Source organism: Emys orbicularis, chromosome 24, assembly GCF_028017835.1.
Source record: "Emys orbicularis isolate rEmyOrb1 chromosome 24, rEmyOrb1.hap1, whole genome shotgun sequence".
Taxonomy (NCBI): domain Eukaryota; kingdom Metazoa; phylum Chordata; order Testudines; family Emydidae; genus Emys; species Emys orbicularis.
This window is the reverse complement of record NC_088706.1, coordinates 16,005,988-16,030,671: the sequence shown is the minus strand read 5'-3', so window position 1 is coordinate 16,030,671 and position 24,684 is coordinate 16,005,988. Positions and strand designations below refer to the sequence as shown.

Here is a 24,684-nt window from a genome sequence, read left to right as displayed (position 1 = left end):
AGATACATTGTTTTGTTTTAGAATGTGAAAAAATTTTAAAACTTTTTCTACAAAAGCTTTTGCTTTCCTAGTTTAAGTGTAAGGGTCCACCTGTAATCTGTAATTCATGATACTGAAAATATGGTTCACTGTGAAATGATGCTCTCATCTTTGTAGTTAAGGGCACCCTTTAAGAAATTTTTTTTTAAATTTTTTCTCCTATAGCAGAAGGATTTGCAACACAGACCTCCTGGATCCCCACAAAGTTCACCCCAGTGCTTTTACCCAGGTTTGTACTAAAGAATGATTGCTGTGCTCAAGGCTTGTCTGTTGAGTTTTATACTTTTTTCTTTAATATGTTTTAGAAACAATATACGGTGTATTATTGAAGGTTAGAAAAGGTCTCTTTTAATAAGATGACTTCATTTTTCCCCATTGGGAATGAGCTAGAAGCGCTTGGAAGTCTCCTGTGTGTTTTTATCCGTTTATATTTTTATTCTATTTTATACCTTCTTGCTGTGTAACCTCAAAATATCGCAGTGAAGAAAGATCGATAAGCTAGTTTCTCATTGATTGCCTATTCTCTGGCTTCTGAAAAGACTAGAACTGTGAACTGGAACCTTCATTTTACATCAGATTTTCATAATGGTCTATTAAAAATTTGCCTGCAGCTGGTGCTAGCTAGCAGTCTCTGAGACAAGCAGGCATTAGCTGTCTGAAAGATATATCTTTGTTGTCATAAATTTGGAAAAAGGATTGGGGGAAAAAATATTTGAAAAGAGCAGTTATTTTGAAGTATAAGCTCTGAAATAGCTTTTTGCAATTGCCATGGAGCTTTCAAGCACCGTTATCCAATAGACAAATCACTTTTCTCCCCCCACCCCCCTATGGCTGTGGTGCCGAAGCTGTGCTGAGGCCTTTTGGATCCCACCAAATGGGCATTTTCACCATCACAGAACTTGCTCTCATCAAACAGTCTGTAAGATTCTGCACCTTTGCTCTGAGATGTTTCTAGAATTTGGATACTGGTGTTTATTTTGAGGTACAGCTATTCTTTTCAATCAGTGATTACATAAAATGCTAACAAGGTGTTCTCCATCTAGTGGGTCACAGTCAGCTCTCTGTGTTAGAACTGTTCTGTATTTATGCCCATGTAAGTGAGATCACAGTCCAACCCTGTGTGCGTAAATACAATTGTAGGTGGTAGGAGTTGACAGGTGAGTGTTCAGGGGAGAAACAGACTTCTCAGGTTGTAAGATGACTCGGTTGATCATAACAAGGACAAAATTAGTCTCTGCCTGGATGCATTGGTCTCTGTTCAGTTGTGTTACTCACTGAGACACATTGTAGATGAGGATGTCTGGTATCTGGAGTGCCAGTGTGTGTATGGTAGGTGGTGGCTGACTTGCATTTTAAGGTTGTTGTTTTTTTTAAACGCTTTTACTGTGGAAACAGCACAGGGGGACTAATTGTTAGAATAAGATAGGTGACTGTTTTTGTTGCCAAGAATGGCTTTGTCTCCTTATGGGGAGGTTTAGAGACTAAAATAGGAAACATGAAAGAATAATGAAAATGGAAAAAGTTAATCCTAGGTCTTGTCGTTGGAACAACTCTGTGGTATACAGTCTGGTCTGGTGTGATGAGCTAACAGCAATCAATGATGACTCTCAGCAGTGTGCAGACAGTGCTAATTGAACTCAGAAAATGACTTTTTCTTTAGTGCAGACTCTGCTAGGTAGACTGAAAAATGGGAACATAGTCAAAAGTAGAAGGGCTAAGAAGTTGAAAAGAACAGCTAATGCCATGGGCAGTACATGTCTTTACTCATAGTATAACCTGTATTAAAACAGTAAGTTACATCTAACTGGGCATGTTTTTAAGTGAAAGTAATTTCAAGAGTAGGTCCTAAGATGCAAGGAAACAGCACTGAAGGCCCCAAGATCGGTTCGGCCTTATTGACATTTAGGAAGATTTTGTGTGTGTTCTGCTTGGTTTTGGCAGTGAAAAGATAAAAGCTGTTGGATTTGCTTATAAATACATATTGAAGGACTTTTTGGAATGTGGATGACGGTTCTGAAAGACTATATTAGCCTCTTTAGTACTGTAGCTTTCCTTAAAGGCACTATATCTGCCACATACACTTTAGTAAATTTGCAGTCTGAAATTCTCAAGGAAATTGGCATATACGTGAAAATATTACACACTTGGTAAACAAATTTGCTTCTAGCCTGATGGTTCAGCGGACTACCAAAAACCAATTTTTTGCAACCTTCCTTTACCAAATTCTAGTCCTATCTAGTGTGGCATTGGCTTAATGTCTGAAATATTGTTTGTTTAGAAGATGATGGGTATACTGCACTTTCAGGGGATGGTTTGTTAGCACTCTTCCTTCTCCAACTTTTATAAAAGGACCAAAGCTATTGCATCAATAAAAAGAAGAAATTCACTTTTAAGCCAGGAAAGTCTGAAGTCATTTTCTCAGTATAGTTCTGGAGTTGCTGTAGAAGACAGCAGGTTGCTGTGAATTGGACCATTCCTGGCTGGTGAAAGCAAGCAGGGAAATACTGTGCCTGTTGTTAGTTGAGGTTGTCACCATTTCCCTGCTGGAGACTGGATGCTAGCTATCCTCAAGGAAGTTATTATGAGTCCTCTGCTCAAGAAGCTACCCATTGACGCTGACCTTGCTAACGATTGACCAGTATCCATCCAATCTCCCTTTTCTGGCAAAGTCACTAAGTTTGTGTCAGGAAGCTCTGGCTTCTGACTGGGCTGTGGAAATCAGTCAGGTTTCAGACTTAGGAATGAGACAAATAGGTTCCATTGGTAGAGGATTTCCTCTTGTTGATGGATGATTCTTTTGGGTCTGTCAGCTGCCTTTGCTACAACTCACCGCTAGGTTTTACTGATACATCTGCACTTCCTAGCGGCAGGGACAGAGTTTTACCATCACGCTTTGCTAAACTTTAAAATGCTTTTCTGTCCTTGGTTGTTGTGTGAATGACCCATGCAAACTGGGGGGCTGACCCACTTCATATATGGAGCAGGGACAACACAGTCAAAATGACTATATACAAAATGCTTCATATATGCAGTGTAAACAAATTGAGAAAAATAACTGTTGTTGTCTTTCAGTGGTAGTAATCTTAGGGGCTACATATAAAAATAGCAGGTGAAAAAACTCCTTACAAAAGTGAGTGTGTAGTTGTTTTTTTTTTTTTTTTTTTTTTAATGTTGATGGCTCCTTTCGTTCTGGTAACTATCTGGAGCCATGGCTATGTATTTGTTAAAATATATAAAATCTTTGCAATGCTAGCTTCTTTCTTTTTTTGCAATCCTTTATAATAGGTTGATTGCCTTTTCTGAAATGTTGTTTAAACAAGATTGTTTGTAGGCTTTAAATTGATGCTATTAAAGATTTACTTTAATTGGTAAGGTGGACTGTAATTAAATTGAACTTGCTTCTTTCTCCCCACACTTTTGCATTACTTTTTCTATATATGTGGGCCCCTTGTTTTGACAGATGAAAATCCAATGGCTCAGTACTACAAACTCAACACATCTTTGAAACCTAGAATTATTCGAGTGAGATTCTAGTTATATAGTAAAATGATGAGAGATGCAAAGGCTCACGATATTAATACATGCCCAGATGGCATTCTTTACTAATGAGGTATTGTGCTAGTGTGTTGAATCTGGGCAATATCACTATGAGTAGGGATCTAATTACCGTAACCTTTTTGTGTAGAAATCATAGAGAGATGGGTTGCAATGATATATTTTAATGCACCCTTCAGAACAGTGGTTCTCAACCTGGGGCTGGGGGGCTGTTGTCCTGCTTGCTACCCTCTAACATCAGTTGTTGTGGGCCATGAAGTTTTTATAGCCTGTTGGGGGGGGCCTCAGAAAGAAGGAAGTTGAGACCCCTATTTCAGAATCTTGTTCCAAGTGGCATTGTCAGGACATAAGTAGAGCCCAGTGTCTCGCCACTTCCCCCAGAATAGAAGCCTGACCTTCTAAAGTGCGCAACATCAAAGACACTGTTACTTAATGGAAGGTCACCACTGTCGTAAAATAAGACTTTTGAGAAGATGCAATTCACCTGGAACCTGAATTTCAAACGCCCGTGATACTCTCAGAAGGGATACTCGTTTTTGGGGCTCTCTTGAGTGATTGTTGACGTGATCTTATCAAGGCTTAGTTACAAATTTGTTACTTAAGTGAACAGAAGATCAGTTTGCAGTTGCCATGTTGGTGCCGTGGACTAGTAGATGTATGGGTCTCCATCAGCGACATTCAGCACTGCTGAAAATCAGATTCAGGCTGTTTGTTCTAGATAAGAACTCCAAGCACTGAGCCTCTAGGCACAGAACATCTCTTTAATTCTCGCTTTTTGTTATGATCACAGCATTAAAATATTGTGTTCATGATAACAATAAAACGATCTTCCCACGGACTTTAATCAGGCTTTTGATACAAACCAGCTGGCTTTGTAGGCCAACATTTCGCAATAAATGGAACATTTTCTCATGAAAGGCTGGATCTTGCCACCTCTTATGCACTTAGTCCGCTGAAGCCAGTGGAACTCTTCCTATGATCAAGTGTTTGTGGGATTGGGTCCTAATATTGAAATTGATTTTGTATTTAAAGACTTGTAGTCTCTTCCTCTAAAGAGGCATTCAGTAGCCATTGGCCCTCCTCGCGTGGAAGTCAATAAAACAGTACACAAGGGGAAATCTCTGGCATTTGTATATTCAGTGGAATAGCAAGTTGAACATGATCCATCTGCTGCTTAGCTGAACACTAATTGATGTAGCCTGGAGTAATAAAGTCTATACTTTCATTGCGGTGTTTTGGTAGCTTCACGAATCAAAAGACTGATTTATACATGTCACCAGAACTGCAAGATGGAATTAAAGCCCCATTATATGCAGATATTAGTGATTATATTTAATAATCCCTGGTTTTTAAAAACTTTACCCATATATCTGTCCTGAGCATCATCATGCTCCCCATTTGGTGGAATCTGTGCTGCTCCCTTCCTCCCTTGAGTTCCCTTCATGAGCTTTCCACCTCTCCTCCTCTGGCTTTTCTTTCTGGGAGTCCACTCTCTTCCTGCCCCTCTCATTGCAGCAGAGCAGTCCTGTGGGTATTAAGAGCACTTGGAAGAAAGGGCAGCTGCAGATTTAATCAGCGATGTGACGTTTTAAAGATTGTGTCTGGCTGGTTTCTCCACCTATGACTTTTCTAAAATCATTACGAAAAATAAGATTAAATTAATGCACTTCGTCTCCAGTTCCTTATTTTACATTGCAGGCATTATTACTAAGAAATGATATCTATTACAGGCTTCCATGCATTGTATAATAGTGATTATAGGTTTAAATATCTTTCCAGTTTGCAGTCTGTATAGATTTTAAAAGAATTGAAAAGTTGAAGTATTAAAATTCAGTTTAGCTGTGGTATCTGTTAGTGTGTGTATAAATCACTGTGTAGCAGCAATAAGCATGTCAGAGAACTGTTGGGTTTTTTTGTGATCTCAGATTTTTCTTGTTTGACATGAAATGTTCTATGCCCTTGTACAATAGGGTGCGATTAATTGTGTGTAGATTATGGTGTTTTACTAAAGGAGAAGATACTTTGTAATTTCCACACTAAATGGGCACAGCAGGGACCAATTTCCTGCACTTCAGACCTGCTGATTTAGCCAATACAGTACGTTAAGTGGCAGCTAGAAGGATCACAAGGTAGTATAAAAACAGTGCATCTGTGGGGCCACTTTACTGCACTAAATCTTAGGGCAACCAGTTGCAAGCATGGGGAATACAAATTCAAAAAGCAGTGGCAGAAACAACACAATGCCAGCTCCTCCTGAGCTGTCTTTTTGTAGCTCTTTTTCAAGAAAATGGAATGAGAATGTCTTTTTGGACAATGAGCTCTTGACATCCAAGATCTTGTCTGCTCTCCAGCCACGTTCAGAGAGGAGGGGTTTGAGAGCAGGCAATTTGCAGTGTGCTCCTCACTTTTTGAGCACCAATTCAGTTTTTGCTTCTGTAGCAGCCTCTCTGAAGGAGCAGCCCCAAAGTGCCCTTCTGGGATCGGATGGCACCCCAGTTCTGTCTCGGCATCTCGGCATGACTATCACCCAAAGAGGAAATTCGCAGTCTGCATTGAATACTGCTGTTTCTGTTAATAAATTTGGGTAAGTAGACAGCTTCTCTTTTAAGCCACTTTGTTTTTCCTACTGTACCTGTAAAAACAGTTACGGAACTAAATCCCTTTCAAATGAAGGACATGCATTTATTGCAAGCTGTAGAGAGTATTAGATGAACCCTTACTGCTGAATTGCATTGAGAAATGCTCTCCAAATGGACAGCTGTTTGTTTCTTTGTGAAGCTGCAAAGTCTCTGTAGTTCCTTTCTGCTATAGATAAAATACCATGGATTATGGTGAAATTTGGATTGTGGTATTTGAGTACCCTTGCCCAAGCTTTATTGTCCATCTAAGTCTTTTGCCATTAGGTCTCTGAAAACCTAGGAATAGTTTCTTAGCCTGAATTTTTTGGGCCAAGTAGTGTAGTTGACAATGCTGTTTAAATTGAAACAGTCCCCTATTTTAATCAAGGGATATTTCAAAGCTATGTATCACATTTTTGTTTGCCACAATTATGTCCTCAATATATGTTCCATTTTATGCATCCGAAGAAGTGGGCTGTAGCCCACGAAAGCTTATGCTCAAATAAATTTGTTAGTCTCTAAGGTGCCACAAGTACTCCTGTTCTTTTTACAATTATGTGTGCCATCTTATTGATGGAGCTTTTAGTTTTGACCCTACATAGGGAATACAGTACCCCGTCCAGTTCATCAACATAAAATTAGGTGCTTTTAAGGTGTAGTACCAAAAGTTGTACAAGAGGTGATTGATCAAGAGAAGAGAATAAGGGACTTTTAATTTAAACTGGAAATGTATCCATCGAGTTTCAATGTTTATTACCAAATTGAATTTGACTATTTCATGTCAAAAAGCAAGGATAGTCTTTGTGTTTGTTCTAACAAATTAGCTCCATAATAAAGGAAGAGTGCAAATTAAAATGGTTTGTTATAGATAATTTAGTTGTGCTTTTCTCTCAAAAAATTAATATTCTATGTTAAAGTAACACAGTTGTATAATTTTTTTGGCTATTTAGACCAATCACAGGAGAAATGGATGAAGGGGATTCGGGATTTATAAAATTTAAGCAGACATCAGATGATGTTGTCTCACTTGCACCTTCAACAGCAGAATCCATTTTTCTGGAAGGTATGGAACTTCTGTCTTTTGAGGATTTCCTGCTGTGGTTTTTACAAATTGAGTCTCAGAGAGACTATTGAAATGTTTTAACTCCTTTTTATGTTCATAAAAGTTATTGGAGGATATGTCCAGGGCATAATGTTAGTTAAATGGAATGTGCTTTTGATCTAGATGCATCCTTTTCCTCTCTGAGAAGTGAGATAGAAACAGATGCTCATGAGTTTGAGGCAGAATCTTGGAGTCTCACAGTGGAACAGTCTTATGCAAAGGAGCAAAAGAGAGCAGTTATGAAAAGGCAAGATGTCATTTATGGTAAGAACAATTTATTTCTGTCATTTACATAGTGCTTCTATTTTAAAATGTCTCCTATTGCTATTTTGACTAGTATAATAGGTTTCAGTGATTTCACTGCCTCCCTGTTTTCCCTTGTGCTTAGAAGCCAGGATTGTGTGAAGATTTCCCCTTTTCTACCCCTGGACATGCTGTGTACTTGGGTTCTGATTTGTTATATTGTTAAACAACTTGTGGTTTTCAGATTGCTAATGTAAGCTGTAAATTCCACCTATAAAACAAGGCAATATCCATAGCCACCATCTCGAGCCACGATCTGAAGATGATATAATCTAATCAGGGTCAAACTTGGTCACTACTTGGTTGGAAAATTTCCCCGGAAAGCGTCGGTCCCCTAGTAGAGCAGTGATCTTTCCTCAGTACTGATCCAGTGCCCCAGAATGGTGTTTTTATGCACACCAGTGTGGCTGAAGGCACTATCCTTCTAATGAGACATAAACTTAGGACTCCATGTTCTTAAGGATCCCATGGTTCCTTTTGCAAGAGTAGGCTTGTCAGCCCTGTTGTCCTGGCCAAATTGCAACCTATAATCTTAAAACTCCCTCTAGGGTTTTAATTGGATTATAAGGAGTCTTCATTTCTCCTTTCAAGAAGTGTTTCCGGTTCAGAATGCTAGCTCGATTCCAGCCCAGAGATGAATGAAATTATTTTTTTTATCCTGAAGTTCTTCACAAATTGCGTGAATAGGGATTATTATTGCTGTCGACATTGATTACTGTTTCTGCGCTGTATACTTCAAAATGTTTACAGCTGCTTCATAATGCAGACTACAGAGTTTTAGACAGACTAGAGAACTTAGCTGTCAGATTTGCACAGTCCTCAGAGTTGTGTTGCATACCCAGCTTTGAGCTGATCTGTGGAAAGTCTTTAGCACTACCATGCTGGTAGATTGCCGCTATAGTCCTTGGCACGTACTGGTGATACTGCTTTATTACTGTCTGGGAGAAATCCAAAAGCATCATAAATGAGTTTTCCTTAGGCACAGGCTGGCTTCCGTAGCTGTGAGAGTATCTCATGTCCCATGTTTCTATTCTAATGAGATGTTTAGATTACAGTAGTTCAAGGTCTCCTAAGCTTTGACTTGAATCATAATAGAAGCTGTCAGTCTTCACCTGACCGCTGTAAAAGTAAGGATTTTTTATGGATACTGAAAGCACTCCCTCGGAGGAATGCACAAACTTCACAGCATCCAACACACAACAGTATAATAATCGTCTGTCAGTTTCTCTTGCCAGTAGGAAGTGGTGGGTGTGTTTTATAAATTCAGAATGAAATAAAATAGCTGAGCTATCGATGCCCATCGTTATTTCAATGCTGCCTTTGCTAGCAACATGCACCAGAAGTGTGGTAAGTGGCTTGCTATTGCTGCTGACTTTCACAGCCTGCTCTGTTAGATGCTTGGCCAGCCGCTGCCTAACATTTCTAAATGACTAACGTTTTTTCTCTCCAGAGCTCATGCAGACTGAAATGCATCATGTCCGAACACTGAAAATCATGCTGAAGGTGTACTCCAAAGCACTGAGAGAGGAGCTGCAGTTCACGAACACTGTCATCAACAAAATCTTTCCTTGTGTGGATGAATTGTTGGAGCTGCATGGGCAATTCCTGTTTCAATTAAAGGAGCGACGGAAGGCGTCCTTGGAGGAAGGCAGTGACCGGAATTACATTATCCAGAACATTGGAGACCTTTTGGTACAACAGGTGTGAACTAAGCTCTAATAACGTTAGTTAACGCTGTATTTAACTTCTCAGAACTGAACTGTAATATTGAAGTTGGGTTGTTTAAAGTTTGAATGTAGTGGGCCCTTGACAAAACACCGGGTTTAAAGTGCTCCTTCCAATACCGCATTTGTCTTTGGCTTCCAGAAATACAGCTGGTCCCTAATCGTGTGAAATGTTGAACATTTCCTTTTGTGTATTTATGCACAACATGGCATGCTCCTGGGAAGGGCGTGGTGCTGCTTCTTGTCCACTCCAAAATTAAAGCAGCGCACCACTGAAGTTCTTCAAAGGAGAATCGTCACATCCCTCCTGAACACAGCTTTCCTGCATCAATTGCCGACCCTCTTGGGTTATCAAGACCCTTGCTGTAGCTGGCCTTCCCTTTTTTCAGCTACTCTATATGCTCTCCTTGACTTGGAATGATGCAACTCTTACATCACCACCAATTTGATGTCCCCCTCGCCCTTTCCAGCTCCAAAAAAGCTCTGAGTTCGAGTCCCAGAAGCTCTTACTCACATTTGTTGTCTTTCTGCTAGGAGTAAGTGAATATTTGGGTACATCACTGTGTCTGAGCCACTCCACTTGCTCAATCTCTCCTATTTCTGGTGCAGGAGAAGAAGCTGGAATAGCAAAGAAATTTGACCCCAAAAGCCAATCAGCACAAAGCCTAATTAAACTCAAGAGTGTTATACTAGCCAAGCTCTCTAGGAGTAACTGGCTGCATTTTAAACTGGCTAATTTAATGTCCTTCCTCATGTTTCCAATTAGTTTTCAGGCGAAAGTGGAGAGAGAATGAAAGAAAAATACAGTATGTTCTGTTGTGGTCACAATGAAGCTGTCAGTCACTATAAGGACCTGCTGCAGAGCAACAAGAAGTTCCAAAACTTAATAAAGGTAAAAAACCCAGCCAGTGACCCAGTCTGTCCCATTTCCAAAGAGCAAAATATCTCTGATTTCTTGGGTTTGGTTTTGAACAAGACTTAAAGCTGAAAGGAGTGTGAGCTTGTTACTTGGCTGGTTCCTTCTCTCTCTCTCTGTGTTACAGATGCCTCATGAGCAGTTTGCGTGTAACAAAGGCCACCAAGAGAACTACTGCTCTAGAGAGGCCTGGTGGATAGAGCACTGGACTGGGTCTCAGGAGACCTAGTTCTATTCCTGGCTCTGCCACTGGCTTGTTATGTGACCTTAGGCAAGTTGCTTCACCTGTCTGTGCCTCAGTTTCCTCATCTCTAAAATGGGGATGATCATTCTTTGAGATCTACCATAAAAAGCGCTGTATAAGAACTAGGTACTATTGTTATAGTTTTGCCCACTATGACATATCTCCAGAATCAAGAGACTGGCTCCAGGGCATGTCAGTCTCTTGTGCACTGGAATGTGCAGCCTAACATAGGTAGAACAAAAGAAGCTGCTATATGGAAACATTTAAATATAGCCAGTTTGTAAGGAGTTAACCTGAATCTTAGAGGAACGTTGCACGGTCCAGATGGATGAAATTTTCTAAATCCTAGAGGTCAGTAATTCTGAGTATTTCCCACTGTTGTTCTAAATTATAGATCTTCTTAGGTGGTGTCTTTTAAAGGGGACAATTCATTATTGTCAAGAATTTAAATAATGAGTTTAAAAGTGCAATGCATTCTGTTTTCTGCGAAGAGAGAATCCATGAATCTGTAATCCATTATGCTGCCAGAATCCCAGAGTACCTGGAATCGGACTGACTGTTGGGGTTCTGATGCTTTCATTCATAAGTGGATCTGTACTTATTAGCATTAAACTCCAGAAACCCTGGTAAAGGAGACACCTATACATCATTCAGTAGCAAGTGTAATTCAGTTCAATTATATTGTTGAACCTGATTAGAAGATGTTTATAAATATATGTTTTAAAAGTGGGCATATTATAAAAGAAAAAAGAAAATCCATCGTTAAATGGGAAATCCAACAATTTGAAGTTGGATTTTGCTCTGCTTTGGTCCAGGTCTGTTTTGCACTAGCTGTAAATAACATTTAAAAACAATTTTTTCCTGTGATGCAAGTCAAAATAACAACTTTGGTTTGCTGGGTGCAAGAGGTGCCTATTGCTAGTTTGTGATTGACACTAATGGGGCTGTGGTGCAAGAATAGCCACAGTGTCGTGTAGTCAATGGAGATCCTGTTGCACAAAAGAGAAATTTCAAGAGGTAAGGAATGTGTAATTGGGGGCGGGGAGGAGACGGAGGGCTATCTCAAATGCAGATTGTATCACAACATGCAGTTTATGCCACGTAGAGTTGTCTAACCACTTGCTCGGTTTTTGTTGTTTTTTGTTTTTTGCTCCCTAGAAAATAGGTAACTCTTCTATTGTGAGGAGACTTGGTGTCCAGGAGTGCATCCTCCTAGTCACTCAACGCATTACGAAGTACCCAGTGCTGGTGGAGCGTATTATTCAGAATACAGAAGGTATATGAGGTGCCCTGTAATACCTGCCCCCCCTGCCCTGGCTGTCTTCCTTTGCACCACCCTCTTCTAAACATGGAGGGTTGTCTGGGACTCCCTTTAGGCTCTGCCGCTTCACTCCTTTATCAGTTGAAGGGTTGTTATTGAGCCACAAAAATCACGGGCTCAGGGGCAGCATTAGATTTAACTCTAAAGACAAGAAATCTTGGTGTTTTAGCCTCTTAGTTTGATCAGAATTTGATGCTTTGGCTTTTTTCCGACTTTATGCTACAAAGAAACACTTTGAACTCCTAAGCACAGCGCCTGTCACATTAGGTGATGTTTGGGATTTGTTTAGAAGGGGCATTGTGTGTCCTGGAAATCTAAATAACTTTCATTTTATGAATTATTTCCTTAATTTCTGTAGCAAAGTCAGACTAACCAACACTCTGCCTCTTTCTAGCTGGCACTAAGGATTATGAAGATCTGTCCCAGGCACTCAGTTTAATTAAGGACATGATCACTCATGTAGATGCCAAGGTAAATGAGTGTGAGAAGAGGCAGCGTCTTAGAGAGATTATGTACAAAATGGAGCTGAAATCATCAGGGAAATTCAAGAATGGGCTGCTCTTCCGGAAGAATGACATGGGGCAGCGGCAGCTCCTGCTGGATGGGATGCTGTTCTGGAAAGCCGCATCAGGGAGGCTCAAAGGTAAATAAAAGGGCTGAAAAGGGGGAAAAACACAACTGGAAAACAAGATTTCCGTTTGTTTATTACTGATCGATTGAGTATAAAGTCAGATGATGATAACCTGCTAGTTTCATAGGGTCCTGGAGGAAATAGCACTTGTTCTATTCCTGACTTGTCAAATAAGCAACTCTGTAATGGTACACGATAAATTCCTTATGCAGTTTGCTTATAATCTGCCCAATTCAAATGGGAGATCTTTAGATAGATGACAAGGTGTTGAGTCAAACCTTCTTAGATTCCTGTGGAAAGACATTATCTTGTGCGAGCTCCGGTTCACACTTTGAAAAATTGTCATGTCAACCTCATGACACCTTCCTTCCACCAACTAACTGACTGGTCAGAAAATCAAAATGGCTTCCATAAGCTGAACATGTTAACAACTTGTTTGCTGAAGAGTACAAGGGGAGAGCCTCATTGGCTCATCTCATGTAGCCAGAGGTATCTGGTGTGTGTGGATTTCACACAGTTCCATAAGAATTTGCTCTGGGACAGAGGCATGTTCCCTCTTGAGCAGATTGGGTTTATGTGTTAACCTGTGCATCAGGAGAACTTTTCATCTTCAGATCTCTGCAAATATTTTAATGTGTTCCTTTTGTATTCCTGCAAAAAGTGCATTCGATCGGGCTGTGTATGTGACCATTGCAAATTTAAAGGAATAATGTACCTGATCTTGCAATGCTGACCATATGAAAGGCCTGTTGAACAGTGTTTAGAATAGTTGTGAATAGTTAGCAAGTATTTCCACTTTTTCCACTTATCTTAAAATTTTTGCTTCTTTAAACCTAGGCTTTTCTTTGGGACGGAGGTCCATAATCCTAATGCATTAGAAATAACTACATGGAGCTGCAGATAGGTGTCTAATCTATATCTGATCTTCTGATATAGGCTGTGCCTATCATTAGTATCTGAGAGCAATAAGTATGATCAATGCCCTATGTATTTGATGTTGCCAAAGAATTTGCTTTGGAATCCACCTGGTTGCAGAACCTGCTCCAGAATCTAAGCTTTCCTTATTTACAAAGATTGTTGTGGTAGAAATAACCCTTACACTCAGGTCATGTTTTTAAGCAGTGCAGTAACAATGGCTCTGTGGGGTGATCTACTCCATTCCTCTCAATAGGCTTTAAATCTCAACCCCAGCTAATTACAGTTAAATGTCAATATTCTTAATTACTTCACTGCTGATCACTTTAACAGAAACCTGCTGATCTTATCCCAGGATCCCAAACTGCCTAACATGCCTTCTTAGGGACAAAAGCCCCAGCTAGTCAGCCTCTGACTTGACCCATGACAGTTAAGTGGTTTTGATTTTTAGTCCTAAGTGGATCACAGGATCTGGTACAAGAGGTGAATATAGTTGAACCGCTCGATAATAGTGACCATAATGTAAATAAATTTAACATCCTTGTAGGGGAAAAAATGCCAAAGAAACCCACCATGGCTGCATTTAATTTAAAAAAGGGGAACTACACATAAATGAGGTTAAACAGTAATAAAGACAAACTGCCTGCAAACTGCATGGAGGCTACTTGAAAACCCCATAATGGAGGCTCAAACTAAACATCTTACCCACCCATCCCCTGCCCCCAAACAAAAAGTAAGAGAACAAAAAAATGCCACTATGCGTAAACAGCAGAGTAAAAGAGGCAGTTAGAGGCAAAAAGGCATCCTTTTAAAATTGGAAGTCAAATCCTAGAGAGGACAGTAGAAAGGAGCATAAACTCTGGCAAGTCGAGTATAAAAGCGTAATAAGGTAGGCCAAGAAAGAATTTGAAGAGTAACTAAGGACACACAAACTATTTGAAAAATTTTTCAAAGTACATCAGAAGCAGAAAGTCTGCCAAACCGTCAGTGGGGCCACTGGACGATGGAGGTGCTAAAGGAGCACTCAAGGAAGACAATGGTGCTGCAGAGAAGCTAAATGAATCCTTCATATCGTACCAGTGCAGAGGGTGTAGGAAAATCCCCACACCTGAGCATTCTTTTTAGGTGACAGATCTAAGGAACTGTCCCAGCTTGAGATGTCAGTAGAGGAAGTTTTGGAACTAATTGCTCAATTCAGCAGGAATAAGTCACCAGGACCAGATTGTAATTCACCCAAGAGTTTTGAAGAAACTCAGATATGAAACTGCAGAACTACTAACTGTGGTATTTAACCTATTGGTTAAATCAGCCTCTGTACCAGATGACAGGCGGATAGCTAATATGACACCAATTTTTAAACAAGGCTCCAGAGGCGATCCTGGCAATTACAAGCCGGTAAGTCTGACTTTAGTACCAAGCAAATTGGTTGAAACTATAGTAAAGAACAGAATTATCAGACACATAGATGAACATGGGGGAAGAGCGAACACCACTTTTGTAAAGGGAAATCATGCCTCAGCAATCTATTAGAATTCTCTGAAGGGGTCAAGAAGCATGTGGACAAGGGTGATCCAGTCAATGTAGTGTACTTGGGCTTTCAGAAAGCCTTTGACGAGGTCCCACACCAAAGGCTCTTAACCAAAATAAGCAGTCCTGGGATAAGAGGGAAGGTCCTCTCATACATCATAGATTCATAGATTCTAGGACTGGAAGGGACCTCGAGAGGTCATCGAGTCCAGTCCCCTGCCCGCATGGCAGGACCAAATACTGTCTAGACCATCCCTGATAGACATTTATCTAACCTACTCTTAAATATCTCCAGAGATGGAGATTCCACAACCTCCCTAGGCAATTTATTCCAGTGTTTAACCACCCTGACAGTTAGGAACTTTTTCCTAATGTCCAACCTAGACCTCCCTTGCTGCAGTTTAAGCCCATTGCTTCTTGTTCTATCCTCAGAGGCTAAGGTGAACAAGTTTTCTCCCTCCTCCTTATGACACCCTTTTAGATACCTGAAAACTGCTATCATGTCCCCTCTCAGTCTTCTCTTTTCCAAACTAAACAAACCCAATTCTTTCAGCCTTCCTTCATAGGTCATGTTCTCAAGACCTTTAATCATTCTCGTTGCTCTTCTCTGGACCCTTTCCAATTTCTCCACATCTTTCTTGAAATGCGGTGCCCAGAACTGGGCACAATACTCCAGCTGAGGCCTAACCAGAGCAGAGTAGAGCGGAAGAATGACTTCTCGTGTCTTGCTCACAACACACCTGTTAATACATCCCAGAATCATGTTTGCTTTTTTTTGCAACAGCATCACACTGTTGACTCATATTTAGCTTGTGGTCCACTATAACCCTTAGATCCCTTTCTGCCGTACTCCTTCCTAGACAGTCTCTTCCCATTCTGTATGTGTGAAACTGATTTTTTCTTCCTAAGTGGAGCACTTTGCATTTGTCTTTGTTAAACTTCATCCTGTTTAACTCAGACCATTTCTCCAATTTGTCCAGATCATTTTGAATTATGACCCTGTCCTCCAAAGCAGTTGCAATCCCTCCCAGTTTGGTATCATCCGCAAACTAAATAAGCGTACTTTCTATGCCAATATCTAAGTCGTTAATGAAGATATTGAACAGAGCCGGTCCCAAAACAGACCCCTGCGGAACCCCACTCGTTATGCCTTTCCAGCAGGATTGGGAACCATTAACAACAACTCTCTGAGTACGGTTATCCAGCCAGTTATGCACCCACCTTATAGTAGCCCCATCTAAATTGTATTTGCCTAGTTTATCGATAAGAATATCATGCGAGACCGTATCAAATGCCTTACTAAAGTCTAGGTATACCACATCCACAGCTTCTCCCTTATCCACAAGACTCGTTATCCTATCGAAGAAAGCTATCAGATTGGTTTGACATGATTTGTTCTTTACAAATCCATGCTGGCTGTTCCCTATCACCTTACCACCTTCCAAGTGTTTGCAGATGATTTCCTTAATTACTTGCTCCATTATCTTCCCTGGCACAGAAGTTAAACTAACTAGTCTGTAGTTTCCTGGGTTGTTTTTATTTCCCTTTTTATAGATGGGCACTATATTTGCCCTTTTCCGGTCTTCTGGAATCTCTCCCGTCTCCCATGATTTTCCAAAGATAATAGCTAGAGGCTCAGATACCTCCTCTATTAGCTCCTTGAGTATTCTAGGATGCATTTCATCAGGCCCTGGTGACTTGCAGGAATCTAACTTTTCTAAGTGATTTTTAACTTGTTCTTTTTTTATTTTATCTGCTAAACCTACCCCCTTCCCATTAGCATTCACTATGTTAGGCATTCCTTCAGACTTCTCGGTGAAGACCGAAACAAAGAAGTCATTAAGCATCTCTGCCATTTCCAAGTTTCCTGTTACTGTTTCTCCCTCTTCACTAAGCAGTGGGCCTACCCTGTCTTTGGTCTTCCTCTTGCTTCTAATGTATTGATAAAAAGTCTTCTTGTTTCCCTTTATTCCTGTAGCTAGTTTGAGTTCATTTTGTGCCTTTGCCTTTCTAATCTTGCCCCTGCATTCCTGTGTTGTTTGCCTATATTCATCCTTTGTAATCTGTCCTAGTTTCCATTTTTTATATGACTCCTTTTTATTTTTTAGATCATGCAAGATCTCGTGGTTAAGCCAAGGTGGTCTTTTGCCACATTTTCTATCTTTCCTAACCAGCGGAATAGCTTGCTTTTGGGCCCTTAATAGTGTCCCTTTGAAAAACTGCCAACTCTCCTCAGTTGTTTTTCCCCTCAGTCTTGATTCCCATGGGACCTTACCTATCAGCTCTCTGAGCTTACCAAAATCAGTAACTGGTTAAAAGATTGGAAACAAAGGGTAGGAATAAATGGTGAGTTTTCACAATGGAGAGAGGTAAAAGGTGGGGTCCACCAAGGAACTGTACAGGGACCTGTAGTGTTCATGCCTTTTTCCAGATAATTTGTGAATATGATGAACTTAAGTGGCAAAATTTGTAGACAATACAAAATTACTTGGATAGTAACGTCCAGAGTTAACGGTGAAGATTTACAAAGGGATTTAATAAAGCTGGATGGCTGGGCAAGAAAATGGCAGATGAAATTCAATGTTAAGTGAAAAGTAAGGAATCCCAACTATATGTACAAAATGATGGGGTCTAAATTAGCTGTTACCACTCAAGAGATTGTGGAGTCATCGTGGTTGGGTCCCTGAAAACATTCTCTCAATGTGCAGCAGCAGTCAAAAAAGCTAACAATGTTAGGAACCATTAGGAAAGTGATAAATAGACAGAACTATCATAATGCCACTATATAAATCCATGGTCCACCCACACCTTGAATACTACGTGCAGTTATGGTCATCCCATCTCAAAAAAGCTATATTAGAATTGGAAAAGGTACACAGAAGGGCATTGAAAATAATTAGGGGTATGGAACATCTTCCATGTGAGGAGAGATTAAAAAGACTGGGACTGTTCAGCTTAGAAAAGAGATGACCAAGGGGGGATATGACAGAGGTCTATAAAATCATGAATGGTGTGGAGAAAGTGAATAAGGAAGTGTATTTACCCCCTTCACATAACATAAGAACTAGGGTCACGTGATGAAACTAATAGGCAGCAGGTTTAAAACAAAGAAGGAAGTATTTCTTTGCACAATGCACAGTCAACGTGTGGAACTCGTTGGTAGGGGATGTTGTGAAGGCCAAAAGTTATAACTGGGTTAGAAAAAGAATTAGATAAATTCATGGTGGACAGGTCCATCAATGGCTATTAGTCAAGATGGTCAGGGACGCAACCCTGCTCTTGATATCCCTGACCCTCCAGCTGCCAGAAGCTAGGACTGGACGACAGTATCACTTGATAATTGCCCTGTTCTGTTCATGCCTGCTGAAGCATCTGGCACTGACAACTGTCAGAGACAGGATACTGGGCTAGATGGACCGTTGGTCTGAGCCAGTAGGCCATTCTTATGACCAATATAAAATAAATAACACAAGGGCTACTTTACTGCCTATATTCATTTTAGTAAAAGCATCCATTTGTTGTTTATTTAAAATGAAGCTGCAGAAAATGAGAGTTCTTGCCACATAATTGAGGTCTAACTTGGTACGGAGTACACAGGGCCTTGATTATAATCCATCCAGGTAGGCTGCATCACAAAGTGGCTCATCACAATGTAGAATAGTACTGAAAGGCTTCTGGTACCAGAACATTCTCTGTAAATCATCTGCACTGTTTGACATTTATACTGTAGTGTTAACTCAAGTGGTTGCTTGTCTGCATCAAGTCTTTTGGCTTTAAAACCATTTCATTTTTCTCCTGTTGCCTTGGTAGATATTCTGGCTGTCCTGTTAACTGACGTACTTTTGCTGTTGCAAGAAAAGGACCAAAAATATACTTTTGCATCTGTGGTATGTATTTTTCTGCTTCATTAAAATATTCATATTCATTCACAATATTCATGAAAGTGACAGTGACTTAAAAGAAGAATGTTGGTAGTGGTATTCATATTAAATATGTATATTATGGTAGTGAACAAGCTCCCCAATTGAGATTGAGGCCTCATTGTGCTGGGGGACTGCACAAACATGCCTGACTGGTCTATGGAATTCAGACCCATATACCAACTAATATGGAGACTCTGTCTCTGTGGGTTGGGAATCTGTCACCACTGGAAGTGCACGTGTCATTGTACATAATAGAAACATAAGAGTAATGAGAGCGGAGTTTGTTCTAAACTAACGTCCCCTTGTGAGCTGCAGGAGCACCCACTTAGAAGAATCAAAAAGAGAAAATATCTGAAAGAAAAATATGATTAGAAAACAAACCAGGTATCTTGGGGTCACATAAGCCAAACCTGGTTCAGCCCCAGAACTTTTCTCTTAGTACGGAACTACTAACCCAAGCAAACTCTCTAACTTTCTGTGGCATTGAGCACTGTTCTGTGTTGTTTTCACTGCTCCCCGTATTGCTGGGTTCTGTCCTGGGTTGTGTATGCTGGCAGCATATGAGGAAGTGTGCTAGAACCCTGCTTTGAAAGGCCCCGATAAACAGCCCTTTAGAGAAGGGGGAGACTGCTGCTCAGCTCTCCTTCAGTGTGTTAATTTGAAGCTTGATGAAGGAAAAAACCCTGCCATGTCATCTGGGGAAATGGTAACCTGTGACTAGGGTAGCCTCCGAACTGCTGGCAACTGAGATTTTCTTACGTAAACGTAATGAGCACTAACCCATATGTAATTACTGCAGCAATTCGTGGATTCACTTGTTTTTCAGGGCCTTTCCTAGTTGTTCTTAGGGCAGTTGGTTAGCGAAGGACAGACGTGTACATTTGGAACTGACCAAAGCTCAGTTGTGACTGTAACAGGATTTACTAATTACAATTTTGAAAGGTTTTTTTTATTTTAAATCGTCCTGATATTTTACTTTGTCCTGATATTTTTCAACATATCAAGACTGGGGCTGAATTTCCCTGGCAAACCGTATCACTTGACTTCAATGGGATTTAAGCAAGTACTTAAAATGTTAAGCATATACCTATGATTTCTGGGTAGAGGTATTTTTCTTGAATTGGGGTGTCTAACTGTAAAGTTGCTGCACCTGGGCTTTTACATCATATTCATCCATTCACGATAACACACACACAGTTTGGCTTTTATAGCACTGGAGTAGAGTGGAATATTTGCTTCTGGTCTGTTTCCCAAAACATACTCATTCAGGTTGAATGTTAAACCCAAATGTAATACCTGCAAAACTACAGCTGGAGCACTTGGATAGTTGTCATTAGAAATGTTTGAGTTTCCTCCTCCGCCCCTTTGTGTGGCTTGCAGCCTTTGTGTCCTATGGGGCTGTTACTGTATTTGCAAATCTACTTCACTAGCTCAACTCCTGCTACAGAAGAACCTAGATGTCGTGTGTTAGAATGCTAAAGAGCATGCAGCCTCTCGTCGCCACCCCAAATCTCTAATCCCTAGTGGAGGGTACCTTGCCCGGTGGAATATTGTCTGTCCATAGTCATGGATTGATCTGTTCTTGGCACCTTTATATTTATGGGATCTGTTTAAAATAAGCTAAATATTAATCTCCCCTAGATAAATTAAGAGAAGGGAGGGGAGTGAATAGATCTACCTGGCTCTCCTGCATTGTCCTAGTGACCCCAGCACACAGCTTGCATGGGAGCCCGAGGACAGTTGGCAAAACTTAGTTTTCTTGATGTCACAGTTTCAGGAATCCCCTCTGCTTCCCCTCAGATTTATGCAGTGGAAATGGAGCATGTTCAGCAGCCTGCAAAATAACTCCTTTCTCACCTAGTGCTGGGTTATCTAAGTGATGTACATTGGCTGAAATACAAAGTGTAGCTAGGGACACTAGTTACAGATATAACCCTTTTAGAAACCGTTTATCACAGAGAGTTGCTGTTAATATGTTATATAAGAAGGGTTTTACCTTTTGGATCTGGTTTCAGTTTCCTAGACCTGAAGGTGACTCTCTAGCCCTGTCCTATGAGCTAACCTGCCAACTTGGCACCAGCATTGGTTCCTGCTGTTCTCTCCTTTCATTTTTATATTCATGTATCGTTAGGTCCAGTGATGTTGGTTTTTTCCCTGTTTTGTTTTTATTACTGCCAAAAGAAGCAAAGTCCAACTAGTTCATGCTGCCCTCCCTCCTGGGGAACTCTGAAGAGACAAAATTCACAACTCGCAAGTCTCATGTTTTTAGAATGTAGGTCCTTGAGACTCATCTGTTCTGTGCCATGCACGGGTGCAATATAAAATGGCCCCAGCAATAAAACTGCACCGTTGCAGTTTGTCTTCATTGGTCACAGACAGACAAGAAACCCTAACCCTAAAGATGCTGTGTGATCTAGTGCTTCAGCAAAACTTAACACATCAACTTATATTTTTGTTCCGCAGGACTCTAAGCCACCAGTTATTTCATTGCAAAAGCTAATTGTAAGAGAGGTAGCTAATGAGGAGAAAGCAATGTTCTTAATTAGTGCCTCATTAAAAGGACCAGAGATGTATGAAATTCACACCAGCTCCAAAGAAGAGAGAAATTCTTGGATGGCGCACATTCGCAGAGCTGTGGAAAGGTAAATTATGACTGAAAGTTGGAGGGTTTGATTTCCTGATCGTGTGTTTGATCTCTCAGCACAGCTGAAAGTTCTGCTTGTGGGGTAAAGATAAATTTGACTAACCTGGTCCCTCATGCTTCATTTCACATCCTTGCTAAGGTATATACTAGTCATGGCAGTGTGGCTTCTCTCAGGAGGCCAGATAGATTTGACTCTCTTTTAGTTTTTTGTTTTTGCTGTTGTATTTCATGCTCTTTATAAGAGTGGAGCATGTTGCTTTGTCCATGCTTACCTAAAGGAGACAGATCACAGCAGATATGAGAAGATCACGGGTTTTATTGGTCAGTAACTTGACCTGGTCAGAAGATTCAGCCTCCCTAGGAAGCGTGTTTGCCCACTACCTGACATAACAGTAGCGTTCTGGATGCGAGATACAAACAGGCTGCAGGATAAAGCACCTCCCAAGCAAGGATGCAGGATTTGGGCCTAGGCTTTCAGTAGGTTATCTATGCATAGATCAAATCAATCTCCTCCTGCCTTGCCTCGTTTTATAGCTGCCCTGATGAAGAGGAAGGAACATTCAGTGAGCCTGAAGAAGAAAGGAGACTGGCTGAAGCACGAGTTGCTAAAATAAAAGAATTTCAAGGTAATGGTTTATGCAAGCATCCAGTGAACAACTTCTTAGTATCACTAACTCTTCATGACCCTCTTATTCTTGGTGGACACTTAATGACTAAGAATGTGATCCCATCCTGTGATCATTTCAGGCAAACTACTATTGTAGGATTGCAGGTAAATTGGGCTTTTCCTGCTGTTAAATAACACATCTAAAAAATCCCTCTCACTTTTTGTTGAGATGTGAGAAAAATGATGAGGGGTATGGAACAACTTCCATATGAGGAGAGATTAAAAAGACTAGGACTTTTCATCTTAGAAAAGAGATGACAAAATGTGTGTGTGGGGGGGGGATATGATAGAGGTCTATAAAATCATGACTGGTGTGGAGAAAGTGAATAGAGAAGTGTAATTTACTCCTTCCCATAACACAAGAACCAGCAGTCACCCAATGAAATTAATAGGCAGCAGTTTTAAACTAACATAAGGAAGCATAGGCGCTGACTCCATGGGTGCTCCAGCCCTGGAGCACCCACGGGGAAAAATTAGCGGGTGCTCTGCACCCGCCGGCAGCCAAGCTCCCCCCTCCTCGCCTCCTTCTCCCCCCTGCCCCCGCAGCGTGCTGTGTCCCCGCGCCTCCCCTTCCCTCCCAGTGCTTCCCGGGAGCGGAGCGCTCAGGGGAGGAGGCGGAGAAGGGGCAGGGCAGGGACTTGGGGGAAGGGGGCAGGGCTGGGGTGGGAAAAGGCGGGGTGGGGACTTTGGGGAAGGGGTGGAATGGGGGTGGGGTGTGGGCTGTGCAGGGATGGGAAGAGGCAGGGCCGGGGAGGGGGGGTCGAGCACCCACCGGGGACAGGGGAAGTCAGCGCCTATGTAAGGAAGTACTTCTTCATATAACATACCTGTGGAACTCATTGCCTAGGAATGTTGTGAAGGCCAAAAGTACAACCGGGTTCAAAAAAGAATTAGATAAATTCAGCGAGGATAGGGACCAAGATGGTCAGGGATGCAAACCCATGCTCTGAGAGTCCCTAAACTTCTGACTGCCAGAAGTTAGGACTGGGCAATGGGATGGATCACTCACTAATTGCCCTGTTCTGTTCATTTTCTCTGAAGCGTCTGGCACTGGCAACTGTCAGAGATAGGATACTGAGCTTGATGGACCATTGGTGTGACCCAGTATGGCCATTTTTATCTGCTTCCTTTTCTGCCATTTGGCTCTTTCTGGCCATTTATGATAGTAAGAGTTTCAAACAAACAGAAGAAGTACAAAATAAATCAATATGATCTTCTGAAATTAGCATTATGTTTCTGATACTGATTTTACAAACAGCTTTGTAGGGTTTAAACAGCTTTGTAGGGTTTAAATTAGTTTGTTTTTTCCCCTAGACCGTCTGAGCATGAAAGATGATCTGATTTTGCAAAGTCTAAATGAGAAACAACAGATTTATCTAGAAATGTCTGAAATGAATGGGTTTGAAGATCTTTCCCAAGGAGCCCGATCCAAACTCCTCTTCAGGGGGGAGACCTCAGAGAATCTGCAAGGAGAGGTGATCCTGAAATCTGCAGTGACAGAAAGTAAGTGCAAAACAGGAACGTGTGTTTGTGTGTGTGTGTAGGTAGAGAGATACAGCTGCAGATAATATAGGTCCTATATATAAAGAGAGAGAGGCTATGGGGTTTAATGGTATCTAAAAAGTTAGTACTTGGGTAGTGCTATTCAGACTCTTAATTCTCAGAGCCCTCCTGTGAAATGGGTAATGTGGACATTCCCTACAAGTTAGAACAATGTTTTTTAAAAGTTAGATCAAATTATGGAGCGTAGACATGAGTCTGTTCAGATATGTGGCTACTGAGTGCCCCGACAGCATGCCAGTGTGCACTGAAATACTGTGCAAGGGTCCCAAATTAAGGGAGGTTGGGCTGCCTGTGAGAGCAAGGATGGCATGAGCACAGATAACAAACATCACCTTAATTGGTGACTGATGTGTGAAGAGTCATTGATTTAGCCTTCTGAAAGCCCATCCAGATTGGCCTAATGACCTGAGTCCCCATTTGAAGATGAGGCATCATCTTCACATGCACCTTTCGGTTTCAGAGTATGAGGTAAGGGAAAATACGTCTGTGCTGTAAAGAGGCTCAGTCTGATCTCTAGACGCATGTCAGAGTTTTGAATGGTTGTATACGTAACATAATAGTATGGTGCCAATGCCTCATTGTATGGACATGACTCCTTAAAATGACCTGTGCTCCTCTTCCCTAGTTGAGAATCTCCAGAACCTGATCTTCACACACTTAGCCAACGTGACCTGTCGTTCTGAAGACAACTGTGGGTTGGGGCTACCTAGGAGAGCGGAGACCTTTGGGGGATACGACAGCACCACCACAGTGCCAAACAAAAGTAAGACTTTGGGGCCTTCGGGGATCCAGTGCAGGACTGCAGACCCAGTGTGTCAGTGAGAGGAGCTGGCATTCTGGTCACCTTACTAATCTTTTCGGTGAAAGCCCAGGATGTCAGCTGTTCTCCAGCACAGTCGTTCTGGTACTAGCCCCATAGGCTATGATGGCTGTTGAAATTGCCGACGTGGATGGTAAGATGGCTTGGTGTTGGTAACCCTGATGCGGCCATT

The 24,684-nt window shown here is 41.2% G+C and overlaps 1 protein-coding gene across 1 annotated transcript in view; it reads left to right on the top strand.

The window, feature by feature from the left end:
- Positions 1–24,684, top strand: part of ARHGEF18 (Rho/Rac guanine nucleotide exchange factor 18) — a 75,863-nt gene that overhangs the window by 43,365 nt on the left and 7,814 nt on the right. Inside the window, exons 12-24 of the mRNA XM_065422170.1 lie at positions 205–268; positions 6,034–6,178; positions 7,163–7,275; positions 7,438–7,578; positions 9,068–9,318; positions 10,108–10,233; positions 11,660–11,777; positions 12,217–12,465; positions 18,706–18,782; positions 21,282–21,460; positions 21,997–22,088; positions 23,444–23,632; positions 24,318–24,455. Coding sequence (XP_065278242.1) covers positions 205–268; positions 6,034–6,178; positions 7,163–7,275; positions 7,438–7,578; positions 9,068–9,318; positions 10,108–10,233; positions 11,660–11,777; positions 12,217–12,465; positions 18,706–18,782; positions 21,282–21,460; positions 21,997–22,088; positions 23,444–23,632; positions 24,318–24,455 — 1,882 coding nt within the window. The remainder of the gene's footprint in view (positions 1–204; positions 269–6,033; positions 6,179–7,162; positions 7,276–7,437; positions 7,579–9,067; positions 9,319–10,107; positions 10,234–11,659; positions 11,778–12,216; positions 12,466–18,705; positions 18,783–21,281; positions 21,461–21,996; positions 22,089–23,443; positions 23,633–24,317; positions 24,456–24,684) is intronic.